The 22,002-nt window shown below is 44.0% G+C and overlaps 2 protein-coding genes across 2 annotated transcripts in view; one reads left to right on the plus strand and one right to left on the minus strand.

Moving 5' to 3' along the window:
* The window catches only part of MFAP1 (microfibril associated protein 1), a 30,291-nt gene extending 22,259 nt beyond the window's left edge, over positions 1 to 8,032 (minus strand). Inside the window, exon 1 of the mRNA XM_069766151.1 lies at positions 7,853 to 8,032. Coding sequence (XP_069622252.1) covers positions 7,853 to 7,931 — 79 coding nt within the window. The 5' untranslated portion in view covers positions 7,932 to 8,032. The remainder of the gene's footprint in view (positions 1 to 7,852) is intronic.
* On the plus strand, positions 8,020 to 12,062 carry RPL37A (ribosomal protein L37a). The gene is made up of 4 exons (XM_069766152.1): positions 8,020 to 8,127; positions 9,050 to 9,178; positions 9,294 to 9,376; positions 11,924 to 12,062. The coding sequence occupies exons 1-4, from the start codon at positions 8,125 to 8,127 to the stop codon at positions 11,985 to 11,987; spliced, it is 279 nt and encodes a 92-aa protein (XP_069622253.1). The 5' UTR covers positions 8,020 to 8,124; the 3' UTR covers positions 11,988 to 12,062.
* The last annotated feature ends 9,940 nt before the right edge of the window (positions 12,063 to 22,002 follow it).

Here is a 22,002-nt window from a genome sequence, read left to right on the forward strand (position 1 = left end):
TACTCTGGCGGAAAAAATTGCGCTGGAGCCCACGCCAATTTTTTCTGCCATTTAACCCTTTAATAGCTAGAACGGCCAAATTTTGCATATACACACTACTAACATTAGTAGTGTGGAATATGCAAAAAAAAAAAGGTGATATGAGATGGTTTACTGTATGTAACCATGTCTCATATCATGTCGGGTTTAGGAAGGAGATAGCTTTAAAGCCGGTAATTCAATTACCGGCTTTAAAGCTATCTAGCGCTGTATGAAGTAATAATATATATACATATATGTGTCTCACTGACATATATATATATATATATATATATATATATATATATATACACACACCTATTCTATGTGTACACATTTATTCTACCTATTCTATTGTAAGCTGTCAGTGTGATTTTACTGTACACCGCACTGAATTGCCGGCTTTTCTCTCTAACACCGCTGCGTATTTCTCGCAAGTCACACTGCTGGTCCGTTTGTAATCCGTATTTTTCTGGCTTCCATAGACTTTCATTGGCGTTTTTTTGGCGCAATACGGTGACATGCTGCGATTTTCTACAGCCGTAGAAAGCCGTATAATACTGATCAGTAAAATGCGGCAGATAGGAGCAGGGGCATAGAGAATAATTGGGACGTTTGTTAGGCGAGTTTTACGGACGTATTTTCTGCATTCATACGTCCGTAAAACTCGCTAGTGTGACTCCAGCCTAAGAAGTTATTTACATGATGCACATTGGCTTAGCGACATACCGTATATACTCGAGTAGAAGCCGACCCCCCCCCCCCTAATTTTGCCGCAAAAAACTGGGAAAACTTATTGACTCGAGTATAAGCCTAGGGTGGAAAATGCAGCAGCTACTGGTAAATGTCAAAAATAAAAAAAGATACCAATAAAAGTAAAATTAATTGAGACATCAGTAGGCTAAGGCCATGTTCACACAGTGCGTTTTTTACTGCGGAACCACCGCGATTTTGCCGCTGCGGCTCCGCAGCTGTTTTCCATGCAGGGTACAGTACACTGTACCCTATGGAAAACAGGAACCACTGTGCACATGATGCGGGAATCGGGAAAAAAAGCCGCGCTGAATAGCTGCGGTAAAAAAGAAGTACCATGTCACTTCTTTTTGCAAAACTGCAGCGGTTCTGCACCCATTGACCTCCATTGTGAGGTCAAACCCGCAGTAAAACCCGCAGATGAAAAATATATCTGCGGGTTTTACTGCGGTTTGTGGTGCAGAACCGCTGCAGTGTGGCTGCCCCCCGTGCCCCAATCCCACCCCCCCATGCTCCGATGCCACCCCCCCGTGCTCCGACGCCCCCCCCCCCCGTGCCCTCATCTCCCCCCCTTATACTTACCCGGCCTCCCGTTGTCCGTCCGTCCGTCTTCTCCCTGGGCGCCGCCATCTTCCAAAATGGCGGGCTAATGCGCAGTGCTCCCGCCGAATCTGCCGGCCGGCAGATTCGTTCCAAAGTGCATTTTGATCACTGAGATAGGTTATATCTCAGTGATCAAAATAAAAAAAAATAGTAAATTACCCCCCCCCCCCCCTTTGTCACCCCCATAGGTAGGGACAATAAAAAAATAAAGAATTTTTTTTTTTCCACTAAGGTTAGGGGTAGGGGTAGGGTTAGGGTATTTTCAGCCATTTTAACCCTAAAAAACTCCCTAGAAAACACAGACTCTGCATAGAAAACTGCATAAAAAAACGCACAAAAAAACGCATCAAAAAAACGCATCAAAAAACGCACCAAAAAAAGGACCTGCGTTTTCTGCCAAGAGCTGCGGTTTTTAGTGCAGAAAAAAAAGGATGGAAATCAGGAACGTGTGAACATAGCCTCAGTGTTTTTGAATATCCATATTGAATCAGGAGCCCCATATAATGCTCCATAAAGTTTATGATGGCCGCATAAGATGCTCCATATTAAAATATGCTCCATATAATGCTGCATAAATGTTAATAATGGCCCCATGAGATGCTTCATAGAAACTTTTGCCCCATACAATGCTGCATAAAGGTTGATGGCCCCATAAGATGCTCCATAGATTTTGCCCCATAAAATGTTCCATAGATTATGCCCCATGAGATGCTCCACACATTATGCCCCATTTGCTGTTGCTGCGAATAAAATAAAAAAAATCACATACTCGCCTCTCTTCGCCCAGGCCCCCGGCGCTGCTCTGTCTTCCATACTCTGCACTGAGTGTTCAGGCAGAGGGCGGCGCACACTAACTACGTCATCGTGCCCTCTGACCTAAACAAGATAAGTGAAAGCAGTCAGAGGTGAGCGCAGAGGAATTGACCCAGGGAAGGGGAGATGAAAGGGAGTTTTCGAGCACCACCGCAGCTCCAGCTGAATACCTCCAAAGGAGGATAAGAATGTGTGTCAAACAGAAATCAGTCCCAGGAGCGCTGAAGGAAACTCAGACAACATATGTCGTTTGCCACAACGCGTTTCAACGGTAAACACCGTATTCTTCAGGTGGGAGTTTCACCTAAACAGTCACAGCCAGAGGACAGAGCGGCCTGCAGCGGTGGAAAGGGGAGAGGTGAATATCGCGCAATGCTCACCTCCCCCGTCATACTCACCTGCTCCCGACGCGGTCCCTGGCAGCTTCTCACTGTCAGATGGTCTCTGGGAGTCGGCAGCGTCTTCCTATGTTCAGCTGTCATGAACAGCTCATTAAAGTAATGAATATGCATCCATATTCATTACTTTAATGAGCGGTTCCACGTGACCGCTGAACAAAGGAAGAGCTGCCCGGAGACCATTGGACATGCAGGGACCGCGCCGGGAGCAGGTGAGTATGTGACAGCCGCCGCTCCCCCTTCCCCGCCGACAATGACTTGAGTATAAGCCGAGAGGGTCACTTTCAGCCCAAAAAAGTGGGCTGAAAATCTCGGCTTATACTCGAGTATATACGGTATGTACGGTACAGCACTCTAGAAGGGTGTGTATAAGGGCATCTAGGTTCTGGTGGTACTATATGTGGGGAAAACCTGGTGACAGGTTCCCTTTAAGAAACCTATGGAACTACGTAAAAAATAGCATTTTTTGGATGGTGAAAAACTTCTAATTTAAATATTGATGAAGGCTGAACTGCAGGTGGTCTGTGTCTCTTCATAAGTTTAAGGCCGGGGTCACACTAGCGTAGAATACGGACGAGTGCTATGTGAGAAAACATCGCATGGCACTCGGACCAGTGTTAATCTATGGGGCAGATCACATCTGTGATTATTTTTTCATGTCGAATCGGCATGCGAGAACAATCGCAGCATATATACCTGACAGGGGCCCATACATTCTGATATCACTAATATATACCTGACAGGAGCCCATACATTCTGATATCATCACTAATATATACCTGACAGGGGCCCGTACATTCTGATATCATCACTAATATATACCTGACAGGGGCCCGTACAGTCTGTATCTACAATAATATATACCTGACGGGCCCATACATTCTGATATCTACAATAATATATACCTGACAGGAGTCCGTACAGTCTGTATCTAGAATAATATATACCTGACAGGAGCCCGTACAGTCTATATCTACAATAATATATACCTGACAGGGGCCCGTACAGTCTGTATCTACAATACTATACACCTGACAGGAGCCCGTACAGTCTGTATCTACAATACTATACACCTGACAGGAGCCCGTACAGTCTATATCTACAATAATATATACCTGACAGGAGCCCGTACAGTCTGTATCTACAATACTATACACCTGACAGGAGCCCATACAGTCTATATCTACAATAATATATACCTGACAGGAGCCCGTACAGTCTATATCTACAATAATATATACCTGACAGGAGCCCGTACAGTCTGTATCTACAATAATATATACCTGACAGGAGCCCGTACAGTCTATATCTACAATAATATATACCTGACAGGAGCCCATACAGTCTATATCTACAATTATATATACCTGACCGGAGCCCGTACAGTCTATATCTACAATAATATATACCTGACAGGAGCCCATACAGTCTGTATCTACAATACTATATACCTGACAGGAGCCCGTACAGTCAACATCTACAATAATATACACCTGACAGGAGCCCGTACAGTCTATATCTACAATAATATATACCTGACAGGAGCCCGTACAGTATATATCTACAATAATATATACCTGACAGGAGTCCGTACAGTCTGTATCTACAATACTATATACCTGACAGGGGCCCGTACAGTCAACATCTACAATAATATACACCTGACAGGAGCCCGTACAGTCTATATCTACAATAATATATACCTGACAGGAGCCCATACAGTATATATCTACAATAATATATACCTGACAGGAGTCTGTACAGTCTGTATCTACAATACTATATACCTGACAGGAGCCCGTACAGTCTGTATTCACAATAATATACACCTGACAGGAGCCCATACAGTCATTCTACAATAATATATACCTATATAACAACTCTCAGAGAAAAACATGGGTGCTCTATAAAACCAATTACAGTCTAATTGACCTGATATATAAACCCATGTATATAAAGGACTAATGAGTGTATACTCCTTATATAATTAAACACAAAAAATGGAGTTCCATACACATAGAAATATGAAAAAATAGTATAAACTTTATTGACAAATTCAACGACATAAACCAATATACATAAAAATAAATGAAAAAGACGAACAACCTAGTAAGGACATAATAAAAACCTCAGCACTATCAATGCATATATGTGTATTGACTCCAAGACCTATACTGCAAACTGCTCTCTAAAGGTCATATACCCTCCAGTTAGTACCTATCAACAATGTGTATATGGATCACTGGATGTACATATATATCTGTGTGCCTGAATGCTTGTCAAAGTGACCGGCATATACAGAGAAAAAAAGAGCAATATTACTCAATGCAATATAAGGTAATCAATCATTGTATTTCCCTCTTGTGAACAAGCAACACGCGAAACGCGCGTCAGGGGGGTCAACTGGGCACCTCGGCACTTCACTTTTTCTCCACCATGGGTAAGATTACCTTATATTGCATTGAGTAATATTGCTCTTTTTTTCTCTGTATATGCCGGTCACTTTGACAAGCATTCAGGCACACAGATATATATGTACATCCAGTGATCCATATACACATTGTTGATAGGTACTAACTGGAGGGTATATGACCTTTAGAGAGCAGTTTGCAGTATAGGTCTTGGAGTCAATACACATATATGCATTGATAGTGCTGAGGTTTTTATTATGTCCTTACTAGGTTGTTCGTCTTTTTCATTTATTTTTATGTATATTGGTTTATGTCGTTGAATTTGTCAATAAAGTTTATACTATTTTTTCATATTTCTATGTGTATGGAACTCCATTTTTTGTGTTTAATAATATATACCTGACAGGAGCCCATACAGTCATTCTACAATAATATATACCTGACAGGAGCCCATACAGTCTGTATCTACAATAATATATACCTGACAGGAGCCCATACAGTCATTCTACAATAATATATACCTGACAGGAGCCCGTACAGTCTGTATCTACAATACTATATACCTGACAGGAGCCCGTACAGTCTGTATCTACAATAATATATACCTGACAGGAGCCCATACAGTCATTCTACAATAATATATACCTGACAGGAGCCCATACAGTCTGTATCTACAATAATATATACCTGACAGGAGCCCATACAGTCATTCTACAATAATATATACCTGACAGGAGCCCGTACAGTCTGTATCTACAATACTATATACCTGACAGGAGCCCGTACAGTCTATATCTACCATACTATATACCTGACAGGAGCCTGTACAGTCTGTATCTACAATAATATATACCTGACAGGAGCCCGTACATTCTGTATCTACAATAATATATACCTGACAGGAGCCTGTACAGTCTATATCTACAATACTATATACCTGACAGGAGTCCGTACAGTCTGTATCTACAATAATATATACCGGACAGGAGCCTGTACAGTCTGTATCTACAATAATATATACCTGACAGGGGCCCGTACAGTCAACATCTACAATAATATACACCTGACAGGGGCCCGTACAGTCTATATCTACAATAATATATACCTGACAGGAGCCCATACAGTCTGTATCTACAATAATATATACCTGACAGGGGCCCGTACAGTCAACATCTACAATAATATACACCTGACAGGAGCCCGTACAGTCTATATCTACAATAATATATACCTGACAGGAGCCCGTACAGTCTATATCTACAATAATATATACCTGACAGGAGTCCGTACAGTCTGTATCTACAATACTATATACCTGACAGGGGCCCGTACAGTCAACATCTACAATAATATACACCTGACAGGAGCCCGTACAGTCTATATCTACAATAATATATACCTGACAGGAGCCCATACAGTATATATCTACAATAATATATACCTGACAGGAGTCTGTACAGTCTGTATCTACAATACTATATACCTGACAGGAGCCCGTACAGTCTGTATTCACAATAATATACACCTGACAGGAGCCCATACAGTCATTCTACAATAATATATACCTGACAGGAGCCCATACAGTCATTCTACAATAATATATACCTGACAGGAGCCCATACAGTCTGTATCTACAATAATATATACCTGACAGGAGCCCATACAGTCATTCTACAATAATATATACCTGACAGGAGCCCGTACAGTCTGTATCTACAATACTATATACCTGACAGGAGCCCGTACAGTCTGTATCTACAATAATATATACCTGACAGGAGCCCATACAGTCATTCTACAATAATATATACCTGACAGGAGCCCATACAGTCTGTATCTACAATAATATATACCTGACAGGAGCCCATACAGTCATTCTACAATAATATATACCTGACAGGAGCCCGTACAGTCTGTATCTACAATACTATATACCTGACAGGAGCCCGTACAGTCTATATCTACCATACTATATACCTGACAGGAGCCTGTACAGTCTGTATCTACAATAATATATACCTGACAGGAGCCCGTACATTCTGTATCTACAATAATATATACCTGACAGGAGCCTGTACAGTCTATATCTACAATACTATATACCTGACAGGAGCCCGTACAGTCTGTATCTACAATAATATATACCGGACAGGAGCCTGTACAGTCTGTATCTACAATAATATATACCTGACAGGAGCCTGTACAGTCTGTATCTACAATAATATATACCTGACAGGAGCCTGTACAGTCTATATCTACAATACTATATACCTGACAGGAGCCCGTACAGTCTATATCTACAATAATATACACCTGACAGGAGCCCATACAGTCTGTATCTACAATAATATATACCGGACAGGAGTCTGTACAGTCTGTATCTACAATAATATATACCGGACAGGAGCCCGTACAGTCTAGTGTCTTCACCAGTGAGCTGACTAGACTGTATGGGCTGCAGTCAGGACCTGGCAGGAGCCCATATATTCTGCTGGCTTTAATAATTTATACCTTGAAGGAGCACATACAGTCTAGTGTCATGTATTTACTGCAGTCAGGGCCAGGCAGCAGCCCATAAAGTCTGCTATCTTCAAGAATATATACCTGACTGCAGCCCATACACTCTAGCATCTTCAGTAGTGAGCCAGCTACACTGTATGGGCTGCAGTCAGGACCAGGAAGGAGCCCATACACTCTAGCATCTTCAGTACTGAGCCGGCTAGAGTGTATGGGCTGCAGTCAGGACCAGGAAGGCGCCCATACACTCTAGGCTCAACCCAGCTGGATACATTGATGCTGAGGCTTGCGGCCTGCTACCACAGACATTCCTGCCGTCTGGTTACACAGGCACTTTACCCTTCTCATTGCGGACGGGCACGGCTCCGGCCGTGGACTGGATCGGGGGCTGCTTGTTGAGGGCGCTGGAGGACGACATCGTTCCGTTAATCCTTCAAAACCGACACACAGACTGGACACTACGGGCAGCCGGACCTTTGGAGGACCAAAAAACCACAGAGTCGAAGCTACTTCCGGAAAGACCGGCGCTCTATGGTAACTTCCCTGTGCGGCAGCTGTAAACCGCGCGTGCGCACCCAGCTCCTCCCTTTCCGCTCTGGTCCTGGAAGAAGATGGTGAGTCTGTGTTGTGTCTCTGCTCTCCGTGCTGTTTATCCGTTGTCATCCTTCTCCGGGAGACGTTCCTGAGTAACCACGGCGTGTCCTCAGCGATGTGCACGGTGCAGGCTGTCTGTTACCGCCCATATTAGTGGCTTTGAACGTGGTATTATATGTGGAGCCGGCTGCCGGGATGGAGCAGGCCCGGAATGTCGCCATTGGGCTCTCGTATAGGGAGTGTTCGGTGTGTCGCTATGGTTGTCGGTGTGGTAGTCAGGTCCTCCAGTGTGTTCTGCGGCTGTAATGTCTGTGTGTTGGTGCTGGTCACTCACAGACGTGGTCACATTAAACTGGTCCCAGTACCGCTGCTGTCCCACTGTACACAGTGGCTGTATATGGCGTATACTCCGGGGGATTGTATTCTGAGCAGGTGATACTGACTTGTCCACAGCCATAGATGTGTCCCTGTCCATAGCCGTAGATGCGTCCTGCCCGCAGCCGTAGATGCGTCCTGCCCGCAGCCGTAGATGCGTCTTGCCGGCGGCCGTAGATGCGTCCTGCCCGCGGCCGTAGATGCGTCCTGCCCGCGGCCGTAGATGCGTCCTGTCCGCGGCCGTAGAGGCGCCCTGCCCGCGGCCGTAGATGCGCCCTGCCCGCGGCCGTAGATGCGCCCTGCCCGCGGCCGTAGATGCGTCCTGTCCGCGGCCGTAGAGGCGCCCTGCCCGCGGCCGTAGATGCGCCCTGCCCGCGGCCGTAGATGCGCCCTGCCCGCGGCCGTAGATGCGCCCTGCCCGCAGCCGCTATTGGGGTCTGTAGACTTTCCCACTCTCGGCTTGGGTCGTCCGTCTCCAGTCTTTGCGTTCCAAGTTTCACTAACTACGTCCATAACTCCGGCTGTTGCAAAATCATAAACTTTTTTTGATTTATTTTTACATTTCAGGCCAAACGCACCAAGAAGGTCGGCATTGTGGGTAAATATGGGACCCGTTATGGTGCCTCCCTAAGGAAGATGGTCAAGAAGATTGAAATTAGCCAACATGCCAAGTACACATGCTCCTTCTGTGGCAAGGTAAGCTGTTCGTATTGTTTCTTTTTATTAAATGATTAATCTTTGCTTTGGGTAAATTGAAGACAGTGCTGAATTCCTGTATTTGGAAGTGTAATAGTTTTTTTTTCCCCCTTAGACAAAGATGAAGAGAAGGGCTGTTGGAATCTGGCACTGCGGATCTTGCATGAAGCTTGTAGCAGGAGGAGCCTGGGCCTACAAGTAAGTGCAGAAAGCACAAACATTTAGGCCTCATTCATAGTGATTTTTGCTGTAATATAGGAACAGTATAGGACATTGTCTCTTTGTATACCCAGCCTGATCCGAGAGTGATGGGAATCCCTATTATGCTGCTGAAACCAAAAGTCTTTATTTTGGCCTTGAAAAGTCAGCCGTAGATATGTATTTTAAGGGGATAGGATGATACTGGACCATATTTATAATTGGGCTCAGATGTTGCAAATATGTTCTGCTGACGTTCCTCCAGCATTGCAAGTGAGTGGAGTGTTTCATACTTTTAGCATGCTCTGAAACAATCCATTGGAAACAAGTGCATGAGATGTGTATTTTAAAATTCATGGTATGTTTTATTATTGCCTGGGATTCAGTACAGAAGAGCTGCACATTGGCTCCACTAAACCACAGTATCTCTATGTAGTACACAGATCTGCCAGTCCAGCCTTTGCATAAATCGGTTTCAGTTGCAGATTTTTTTCAATTTAAAAAAAAAACAAAAACCAAAAACCTGAAACTGCTGGGACGTAGAATTTACAATAAACTGCCACTGGTTTTTGTAGTGCTTTAAAGGCTTTTTGTGTGTGTCGTGTTTCCCCATTTATTCTCCTCTCACCCCACTGTAAAAACATTGTGATTAAACAGATTGGCCTGTTTTTTCTTGATCCCACACAGTGGTGAGAATGCCATATCATATCAGTGTTAATTGCCAGTTATATGTGCTGTCGGTATTTGGCAATGGCATCCTTTCATGCTGTTGAGGTTATGTGGCATTTCATCACTTATCTCAGTCTTTTTTTTCTTTGTTTTTCCCCTTATCCTGAACAATTCTATTTAAAGAGTATCTCCAGAACTATAGCATTGAACATGGGAAAGACCTAAGGACCACAAGGGGGCAGCACACTGATTGGTGCTACATCTCATTCATTGTTTGCACAGTAGATAAGCTGCAGGACCATGGCAATTAGGATTATCTCTTAAAGGGGTTGTCCACTACTTTTGACAATCCCGTCTCAATCAGCATGTTTGACCCTGGTAAAATAACAACCCTAAAGGTACCGTCACACTGAACGATATCGCTAGCGATCCGTGACGTTGCAGCGTCCTGGCTAGCGATATCGTTCAGTTTGACACACAGCAGCGATCAGAATCCTGCTGTGATGTCGTTTGTCGCTGCAGAAAGTCCAGCACTTTATTTCATCGCGGGACTTCCTGCTGACATCGCTGAATCGGCGTGTGTGACGCCGATTCAGCGATGTCTTCACTGGTAACCAGGGTAAACATCGGGTTACTAAGCGCAGGGCCGCGCTTAGTAACCCGATGTTTACCCTGGTTACCGGCATCGTTGGTCGCTGGAGAGCTGTCTGTGTGAGAGCTCTCCAGCGACGCTGCAGCGATCCGGATCGTTGTCGGTATCGCTGCAGCGTCGCTCAGTGTGACGGTACCTTTATACATGCCTCCGGTGCCAGCGCCGTTCCAGCTGTGTCTGCTCTCGCGGTTCCCACTTCACATTGGGTACATGACTCTAGTGACCATCGGCTTCACTCTCCCCACCTTCGAATGTATCCGACAACAAGAGGAAGTGAGCAGTCAGTCGCAACGCTCACATCCTCGCTGTCGCATTCATCCGAAGGAGTGTGAAGCCGTTGCTGATTAGGCACAGAACTCTAGTGACAATGTGACGTGAGCCCAGGGTAGCTGTAAGGTATGTGCCTACGTTCAGGATGGCCGGCACTTTGGACGGAGCGGAAAACTCGCTCCGCCCAAAGCGCCGCCACCTTCTGTAGACGCGATGATTCCGGATGTGTTCATTGCACACATCCAGAATCATCGCACCCCACACATAGGGCCCTGTGTTTTACCTTGCGGCAGCGCAGCGGCGCCGCAAGGTAAACGGACATGCTGCGTTCTAAAAAGACGGGCCACATGTCTGGAAACGCAGGGCTGCCTAGTGCGTGTTCGCACGCATAGTGGAGACGGGATTTCATAAAATCCCCTCCACTATGCTGTGACATCTGGACGCTGCGGCTCTACGCAGCGTTCAATCCGCAGCTATTCCGGATGTAATACGGACCGTGGACACATACCCTAATAGTGACTGCGTCTGAGATGCGTATAATTCCACAGGGGGAGGGCGCAAAAATGGTGATTGAGATGGGATTGTCAAAGTAGTGGACAACTCCTTTAAAAAAAAACCTATTAAAGACCAATAAAATACAAAATACCTTTTTTTTTTTTCTTTTGAAATTAGTGGAAAAATGGTTGTAATCTGGTTAAGAATATCAATGCCAAGTATAAATTGTATAAACTAACAAGACTTTGAGGAAATTATTCTATTTATGTATCAGGTAAAAGGTAGATGCTTCCTTTACCGGGCGCTCTGTTGTTGAATTATTAGCTCTGCTCCCCTTCTACACTTAGAAGACCATTTTGATGACCTAGTTTACTTGAGAAATAAATTATAATTGCTGTTTGCTTGTCATTGTTTTTCTCCGTGGAAATGGTAGTCATTGAAATGTCTTTTTTTTTTTCCAGCACCACCTCTGCTGTCACAGTAAAGTCTGCCATCAGAAGACTGAAGGAGTTGAAAGATCAGTAGATTAATCCTTTCTGTGGAATATCCATCTATTTGTCTGGGCTATTCTTTAATAAAGAAATGTCTTGGAAAATGGAAGCGTAATGCTCTGACCTTTTTCTATTTTTCTGTATTCATCTCAGCCGACCCTCATATATACTGAAGTCAAAAGTAAATTGCAGGAACTTTTAAGGGGTTTGATGTGAAGATGCTAATTGGTTTTATCCTACTAAAGAGTTAAAGGTGGTGTTGGAGGGCTGATGGGTGGGATGCAAGATGGTTGAGTTGATTATCTTCAACTGTTGTCTTACAGTGGGTACGGAAAGTATTCTTTCCCCTTTAATTTTTTCACTGTTTATTTGCAGCTATTTTGGTAAATTCAAAAAAGTTCATTTTTTTTCTCATTAATTTACACACTGCACCCCATCTTGACTGGAAAAAAAAAACAAATGTAATTTTTGCAAATTTATTAAAAAGAAAAACTGAAATCACATGGTCATAAGTAGGTTCATACCCTTTGCTCAGTATTGAGTAGATGCACCCTTTTGAGCTAGTACAGCCATGAGTCTTCTTGGGAATGATGCAACATGTTCTTCACACCTGAATTTGGGGATCCTCTGCCATTCTTCCTTGCAGATTCTCTACAGTTCCGTCAGGTTGGATGGTGAACGTTGGTGGACAGCCATTTTCAGGTCTCTCAAGAGATGCTCAATTGGGTTTAGGTCAGGGCTCTGGCTGGGTCAGTCAAGAATGGTCACAGAGTTGTTCTGAAGCCACTCCTTTATTTTAGCTGTGTGCTTGGGGTCATTATTAGTGATGAGCGAGTGCACTTGTTGCTCGGGTGGTTTCTGAGTATTTGTAACTGCTCGGAGATTTAGTATTTGTTGCCTCAGCTGTATGATTTACAGCTGATAGACAGCTTGAATACATGTGGGGATTCCCTAGCAACCAGGCAACTGCCACATGTACTCAGGCTGGCTAGCAGCCGTAAATCATGCAGCTGTGTCAACAAAACTAAATCTCCGAGCAGTTACAAATACTCGGAGATCACCCAAGCGTGCTTGGGAAAACCCAAGCAACGAGTACACTCGTTCATCACTAGTCATTATCTTGTTGGAAGGTGAACCTTCGGCCAAGTCTGAGGTCCAGAGCACTCTGGAAGAGGTTTTCATCCAGGATATGTCTGTACTTGGCCGCATTCATGTTTCCTTGAATGACAACCAGACGTCCTGTTCCTCCAGCTGAAAAACACCCCCATAGCATGATGCAGCCACCACCATGTTTCACTGTTGGGATAGTATTGGACAGGTGATGAGCAGTTCCTAGTTTTCTCCACACATAGCGCTTAATATTATCACCAAAAAGGTCTATCTTCGTCTCATCAGACCAGAGAATCCTCTTTCTCATAGTCTGGGATTCCTTCATATGTTTTTAGCAAACTCTATGCCGGCTTTCATGTGTCTTGCACTGAGGAGAGGCTTCCGTCTGGCCACTCTGCCATAAATTCCTGACTGGTGGTGGGCTGCAGTGACAGTTAACTTTGTGAAACTCCCATCTCCCTACTGCATCTCTGGAGCTCAGCCACAGTGATCTTGGATATCTTCTTTACCTCTCTCACCAAGGCTCTTCTCCCATGATTGCTCAGTTTGGCTGCACGGCCAGGTTTAGGAAGACGTCTGTTGGTCCCAAACTTCTTCCATTTAAGGATTATGGAGGCCACTGTCCTCTTAGGAACCTTGAGTACTGCAGAAATTCTGTTGTAACCTTGGTCAGATCTGTGCCTTGCCACAATTGTCTCTGAGCTCCTTGGCAGGTTCCTTTGACCTCATGATTCTCATTTGGTCTGACATGCGCTGTGAGGTCTTATATAGACAGGTGTGTGCCTCTGCAAATCAAGTCCTATCAGTTTAATTAAACAGCTGGCCTCCAACGAAGGAGTAGAACCATCTTGAGGATAATGAGGAAATGGACATCATGTGACCTAAATATGAGTGAGCAAAGGGTCTGAATACTTATGATTCTGATATTTCAGTTTTTCTTTTTTAATAAATTTGCAAAAATTCCATTTGTTTTTTTTTTTTCAGTCAATATGGGGTGCAGAGTGTACATTAATGAGAACAGAATTAACTTTTTTTGAATTTACAAAATGGCTGCAATGAAACAGTGAAAAAAATTAAAGGGGTGTGAATACTTTCTGTACCCACTGTATCTTCATTAATGGGTAAAATAACAGTGCTTGTAAGATCAAGCAACTTTGCATTTTGTCTCTTCTGAAAAATCCTCTCCATTCTAAATGGAGGTACTTTTTAATGTTTACAGCTTGGCTAAGTTACCAGCCACCGTACAGTCTTGATGTACAACTTGGGTACAGCGCTGCAAAGTTGGAGTTTTAGTCAGTATAAAATGGACCGACTCCTAATATATGATAAATTGGGTACAGTAGTTCAGTGCAGGATGTGCTGTAAAAGTTTCCATAATAATTTGGGAAAGTTACAAAATGTCCTATAAATATCTGTTCTGTTCATGATCTAAGGACCTAATGACCATGCTCAGTAGTGAGGCAGCGCTGCGGACTCGGGGGTTTGGCTTACCAACTCCACAGCCCCGCTTAGGTAATCACATATGCAAGGAGTGTGCGTCCCTTGCAGGCTGTTAGCTAGCTTCAGTGCCCCTATATTTCTCCCATACAGCAGAGGCAAAGCTAGGAACATGGGAGAGTTCTCGTTTTGGACCAGCTGCGAGACCATGCCACTGACTCGAACTGTCCATCTTCAGGAAAACTTTGCTGGTGGCAAAGTAGTGTTCTGGAAAAAGATGAGGGAAAAAAACCCTTTAAAGCATACTTTCAAAAACCAAATTCCTTAAATAGTGCCAGCGAAGAAGAGCTTTTACAATTTTACAGCCAGTGTGCAGTAGGGGAGGATAGGGGGTTGCAGTAGAGCTGACAGGCAGCAGGAGGGAGATGGGGAGGGAGGTCATATATGAGGGGCTTCCTCTGTACTAATCTTATGTAGCGCCAACATATTCCGCAACGCTTTAAAATATATCAAGGACTGCGCAAATGGAATATGGCAACAGAAAACATTCCAGAAAAATTTGCACTCCAAATGGTGCTCTTTCCCTTCTGACTCGCCATGTGGCCAAACAGTAGTGTACGACCACATATAAGGCATGGCTGTACTCTGCAGAAATTGAGTAATAAATTATGCTGCATATATTTTTTTTCTATTGAAATGTAGAAAATTTGGGCTAAATTTGTAAAATATACAAAAAAAATGTTACCAAGTGAATAGTAAAGAAATCTGAAATGCCTGAGAGGTAAAATGTTTCTACACCTCTAGCTAGACGGATGTTTTGAGAGGTGTATTTTCCAAAATGAGGTCAATAATGAGGGATTTCCCCTGTACTCTGTACCCCAGGGTTCTGCAAATGCAACAGGGCAAAGGAAAACCGATTCGCAAACTTTGCACTCTAGAATCCAAATGGTGTTCCTTCCTTGCCGAGCTGTGCAATGTTCACATATAGGATATTATCATATTTGACAGAAATTCGGAAATAAGTTGTGGGTTATTTTTTCTCCTATTTTTGTGAAAACCATACTATAGCCATGAACGTCTAGAAAAAGTTTATCACCATAAGCGAGGGGATCTCTTCAAGAACAGGAAACCTACAGACTTAAAAGGGCTGCACCTCTCCCACGCATCAGTTGGTTTCCTGCCCTTGACGGGTGAACCTCTTACAGACACACTTATGAAGAAGGTAGAGGATTCATCTGATTCCCAGGCCCGTCCGGTCGATTCAGGCCGGTGCGGGGTTCTTGGAAGCGCCACGGGGGTACCGCACGATAGTGAATGGAGCAGGTGGAGCCATAGCTGGGTAAGGTGTACCAGCTCAGGATGGTCGGCGCCTGAAGACGGGGGGGAAGCTGGGTGGCTGTGTCTCGTATGTGGCACTCTGGGGGCGTCCGTTGGGCCCTAATGACGTGCCTGGTGGGTCCTGGTGACGTGTCCGGGGCGGGTTCTGGTGACACGTCAGGGGGGCGCCCTGGTGAGATTCCGGGGAGCTGATGTCGATGTGAGGCTGGTCACATGTTCCGTACCCTTGGGCTGCCTGGGGACCGCGTCACATCCGGGGGTGTGGCTGGTAAGCGTCGGGGAGAAGATCTCCCAAAAAATGGTGCCGAAAACCAGGAGAGACCTGCTGACCCTGATATCCGGGGGTTTAAAAGCGCACCTGCAGAGACCTTGCTTCTGGGCCCTGATCCTTTTCTAAAGGATGGTGTCATGTGAGCATCAGGAACAGGAGCATCCTGTAACAGCAGAGGCTCGGTGAGTAGTCCAGTCAAAATACGGTTTGACCAGGAACAAATTCCAAGAAAGCGTTTTATGATTTTTTTTTCTTATTACGATTATATGTGGGGAACAACATATTAAAAGTTTTCCAAAAATTGATCACCACAAAGGTCCTAACTGACGTCATAAGACGATGACAGCCATCGCACTAAAAATAACGAATATTTCCCTATTTCAAAGCTGTAGCTTTAGGTTATAGATGAGTTTGCATTTTTTATACTATATATTTTCATATAACAATTTTTATACAAAGTTTTATACTAATTACATGACATGGACAGGCGAGGTCATGATGTCATCAATGACATCATGACATATATGTACATTTCTAGAAATTATAGAATTAATACACAGTGCATTTTAAGACCTACTTCATCACTGAATAAGCGTGTCAGGTCAATAGTCACTATTTTCATCAGACACTGCTTCCTCACTCATATTGTCACAATGCCCTTCTTGACATGGTCCGCATAACCGTGAACAGCTAAGTCCGTGTCTTTTGCAAGTGCACCGAAGTGTACTACAACCACGGGAACAATTGCAGTGAATTATTTTCAGAAGTGTTTCTGGCGCGGGTGAAGAATCCATCATCACTGGAACTAGACTGTTGTTCTGCAATTCCCATCCCCATTCAGTAATGTCCATGACCTCACCATTGTCCATCCAAAGCATCACGTGGAGGTAACTCCGAAGGGCATGATACTTCGTTGCAGAGGAGGTCAGTGGCAGTCGTTCAGGTGTAACAAAGATTTTGGCTGAACCAACTTTTTTGCAAGAGTAGAATACCTCTTTGCAGACAGATTGTCTCCAGGTTTGCCCCCGAACAATGCCACCGTTGCTTTACACCCAGCGTCTTCAATCTCAGCTCTGTTTTTTTTAGGTGTGGAAAAGATTTTAGCACAGCTATTTAAGACCGAGTCTCCCTTCAAAATCTTGTGTAGACCGAGTTTTTTTCCAATTCCAAAAACCGCGAAAGTGGTATCGCAACCCATGAATGCATGAAGGAACAGAACACTGCTGCAGACATGGTTTCCCAGGAACTTCTTCATAACCTTAATGTCATATACTGTTGCAGGACTTCCTTTATCCGAGTAGAAATAAAGCCTGTTGCCATCGCTGGTTGACATGTGATGAAGTAACAACACCAAAAGATGTGTATCTTCGCCAATGAGACAAGTACTTTTGTTGGATGACATTGACACTGCTGCCTTAACAATCTCCACATCTGCATCCCCCTCTGATTGTATTACGTGGCAACCTCTGGCATTCAGGCACTGTGAAACGAGATTGATAAGAGACTGTTCGTTCTCCACATTCGAAAGGAAGTCCTTTTTCCCGACAAATTTCGTTCCTTCAGCAATGTTCACTTTGTTACTTGTCCGTTTTTTGGCGCCGTTGCTGATGGGTAATGTCCTTAGTGTTTGGTCCTCCAATGTAACCATCAAATACTATCGTAGCCTTACCATAGTGCTTTAGTGTGAAAGATTCATAGTCTTCAGCGATTGAACAGTATGTCTTTCCATCTGACCACTTCAGTCGATGGAGAATGCCGTATCCAGTCTGTCTATGGTACCACTGAGTACATCCTGGCTAACAGAAGCGGCAGCGTTTTCCTCGAATCACTGAACTTCCGAATATGATGAACAATATCCCATGGCTGAGAGACTGTCTACAAGAAATCGAGACCTGAAATGATGGAGCTGGACTGCTAACCCAAGCTGCAATGGAGCTACTATAGCCCTGGGATGTACAGTCTGAACAACTCATTGTCCAATGCTTGCGACCTTCCTGTGAATGTCCTTTCCATCGAAGAGGGTTTCAAGCAAGCAAAGCAAACGGGGAGATAATCTAAGGCAGACTGACATTCAAGCGAAGAAGTCTTCGGATATTCATCGGTTGAAGATGGGATCTTAGACTTGATATCGCTCTTGATTAGAACAGTGTAATTGTTCCTCTGCATGAATGCCTGAGTAGATTTGGAGCGGTGTTTTGGATCATTGTCTTGTTAAAAGATCCATCCCCTGCGTAACTTCAACTTTGTCACTGATTCATGAACATTATTGTCAAGAATCTGCTGATACTGAGAGGAATCCATGCGTCCCTCAACTTTAACAAGATTCCCGATGCCGGTATTGGCCACACAGCCCCAAAGCATGATGGAACCTCCGCCAAATTTTACTGTGGGTAGCAAGTGTTTTTCTTGGAATGCTGTGTTTTTTGGCCGCTATGCATAACGCCTTTTTGTATGACCAAACAACTCAATCTTGGTTTCATCAGTCCACAGGACCTTCTTCCAAAAAGAAATTGACTTATTCAAATGTACTTTTGCATACCTCAGCGACTGTTTGTGGCATGCTTGCAGAAACGGCTTCCTTCGCATCACTCTCCCATACAGCTTCTCCTTGTGCAAAGTGCGTTGTATAGTTGACCGATGCACAGTGACACCATCTGCAGCAAGTTGATGCTGCAGCTCTCTGGAGGTGGTCTGAGGATTGTCCTTGACTGATCTCACCATTCTTCTCTGCCTTTCTGATGTTTTTCTTGGCCTGCCACTTCTGGCCTTAACAAGAACTGTACCTGTGTTCTTCCATTTCCTTACTATGTTCCTCACAGTGGAAATTGACAGGTTAAATCTCTGAGACAGCTTTTTGTATCCTTCCCCTGAACAACTATGTTGAATAATCTTTGTTTTCAGATCATTACAGTTGTTTTGAGGAGCCCATGATGCCACTCTTCAAAGGAGATTCAAACAGGAGAACAACTTGCAAGTGGCCACTTTAAGTAGCTTTTCTCATGATTGCATACACCTGGCTATGAAGTTCAAAGCTCAATGAGGTTAGAAAACCAAAAAAGTGCTTTAGTAAGTCAGTAAAAAGTAGGTAGGAGTATTTAAAACATGAAAATAAGGGTGCCCATACTTATGCACCTGTTAAATTTTGTTTGAATGCAGATTGCACATTTTCTGTTAGTACAATAAACCTCATTTCAAGGCAGAAACATTACTGTTTCCAACAGTTATTAGATATATGAAACTGAAATAGCTGTTGCAAAAAAAAAACAAAAAACAATTTTTATAAAACATTAAGCTTAAGATTAATAGGGATGCCAAAACTTTTTCATATAACTGTATTACTATAGGCAGCACTGTCTCCTTCTACAAGATACTCCGTCATTTTCTTTGCAAGATCTGTGACAGTCAGTTGCTCTTCATCGTTGTCCTCGAGAAATGCACACATTCTCAAGAACGCTTGCTCTTGGTCCATGTTCATCGGCCTCCCTACCTTCCGCGGTTTCTTTGTAGTAGATCCACCATCATGACGCATAGGAATTCCGTAATTTGTCCGAAAGTTTGTCACATGAACGATGATACAGACAGTCTGCAGCATGTAAGTCCTTCCCAAAGTACGCGATTCTCCCTAGAATGGTGATTGCCCAGTCATCATTACGCTGTTTGAAATGTGACATGATGGACCTTACAAATCCATCCGTTTAACAAAGCTATAGTCATCGAAATCACTACTAGATCTGGTCTTCACCACTTCATGTCCATAGAACAAACACTGCGTCGTGCTATCATAGGATCCAGTAGACACCCATGTACCTCTCTTGGCAGGTGAACGATGAACGGAAGTAGCTTTCTTATGCAAGTCTATTTGCTTCTTGTTTATATAGTTCATACGACATCTCTTGTGCACCACTGCTCCAGCAGCTAACACAGTGCTAACGCCCCTCTCAATACTGGCTTTATTGATCCCTTCAGCTCCTTTCGCACCAATCACCACTCTTTCTCCGTCATCTTCTACTTCATGGCTGCATAAGGGGCAAGTTTCTTGACTTTCCATCATTCTCAGCTCTGTAAAAGAAGATAAATCGTTAAATAATAAATATAATAATAGTAGTAATTGTAAAAGAAATATGATAGACACTGAAAGGCGAGTCGCATTTAACATTTTACAGCTTTGGCGGCCATATTCTTTGACGTCACACTTGGACCCTTTGTGGTAACCCTATCTTGGTAAACTTTTAGTATGTTTTTCCCTACATGTAATACTACAAAAAAAACAAAACCGCTTTCTTGGAATTTGTTCAGGGTAAAGTATTTTTTTTCGTATTTTGACTGGACTAGAGAAGCCTCGAGCATTCACCTGTCTTACCAGGTTCTCCCCGCTGTGGTTTAATAACAATTTACCGGAGTTTATGGCAATGGGATGTTTACCAGAATGGGAAGCCAGGGGGATACGATATCTCTATCAGGTTCTAGAGCGGCGAGAGCTGAAATCCTTTTCCCGGCTACAATCGGAGTTTGGTATTAGGGATTCTGGGGGTTATCAATATGCACAGGTGAGACATACGTTTAATACTAAGAACAGGGGAGACTTTTAAAATTCAAGGCAGTTTAATGCTGGAGTATGTGTGTGGAGAGTTGGCAACGAGAGGGGTTATTTCCACCTTGTACAGAGAACTACTACCAGGGCCGGACTGGCCATCGGGCAGTTCTGGCAAATGCCAGAAGAGCCGGTGCTAGTAGTGGGCCGCTGCATGCCAACTCGCCCCCCCCCCAGTGCCACGGCTGCCGCATTCAACTATACCGGCATCTATGATGCCCGTACAGTTGAATGCAATGATGGAGGAGAGAGCGTCACCTGACGCTTCTTCTCCCATCATTCCCCGCTCTGAGTCTGACACTGTTGGTGCACGCACACTCACTGTGTCCCAGGCAGTGCACCCGTAGCCACCGAGACAGGAGCAGGGAGCAACGCGGGCACGAGGTGAGGTGAGGAGTGTTTTTTTTTTTTACTGGACTGTGGGGCCATTCTAGGGGGGAGGAGAGATGTGGGCTGTGCTGTATACTACTGTGTGGGCTGTGCTGTATACTACTATGTGGGCTGTGCTATATACTACTATGTGGGCTGTGCTATACACTATGTGGGCTGTGCTGTATACTACTGTGTGGGCTGTGCTATACACTACTGTGTGGGCTCTGCTGTATACTACTATGTGGGCAGTGCTGTATGCTACTATGTGGTCTGTGCTGTATACTACTGTGTGGGCTCTGCCGTATACTACTATGTGGGTTGTGCGATATACTACTGTGTGTGCTCTGCTGTATACTACTACGTGGGCTGTGCTGTATACTGCTACATGGGCTGTGCTGTATACTGCTACGTGGGCTGTATTATCTGCTATGCGGGTTGTGCTATATACTATGGGGGTATATTATATTCTATGGGGAGGCCGTGTTATATACTATGTGGCTGTTATATACTATTGTGGGGGTATATTATATTCTATGGGGGGAGCTGCATTATATTCTACGGGGGCTACATTATATATTATGGGGAGGTGGGCTGTATCATATTCTATGGGGTGGCTGCATTATACTCTGGGGTGGCTGCATTATATTCTGTAGGGTGGTGGCTGCATTATACTATATGTGAGCTGCATTATACTGTATCAAGGACTATGGGGAATACGTTATACTATATGAAGAACTATGGGGTGCATTATACTATGGGGAGTGAATTGTACTACATGGATGACTATGGTAGTGCATTATACTATATGGAGCACTATGAGGAGTGTATTATGCTATATGAAGGACTGAGCAGTGTATTTTAATATATGAAGGACTATAGGGAGTGTATCATACTATATGGAGGACTGCGGTGCACATTATAATATATGGA

The sequence above is a fragment of the Ranitomeya imitator genome, chromosome 4, assembly GCF_032444005.1.
Source record: "Ranitomeya imitator isolate aRanImi1 chromosome 4, aRanImi1.pri, whole genome shotgun sequence".
Classification (NCBI taxonomy): domain Eukaryota; kingdom Metazoa; phylum Chordata; class Amphibia; order Anura; family Dendrobatidae; genus Ranitomeya; species Ranitomeya imitator.

Coding starts and splice junctions, on each gene's coding strand:
- RPL37A (XM_069766152.1), top strand. Junction 9,179..9,293: donor CATGCTCCTTCTGTGGCAAG/GTAAGCTGTTCG, acceptor TTTCCCCCTTAG/ACAAAGATGAAGAGAAGGGC. Junction 9,377..11,923: donor GGAGGAGCCTGGGCCTACAA/GTAAGTGCAGAA, acceptor TTTTTTTTCCAG/CACCACCTCTGCTGTCACAG.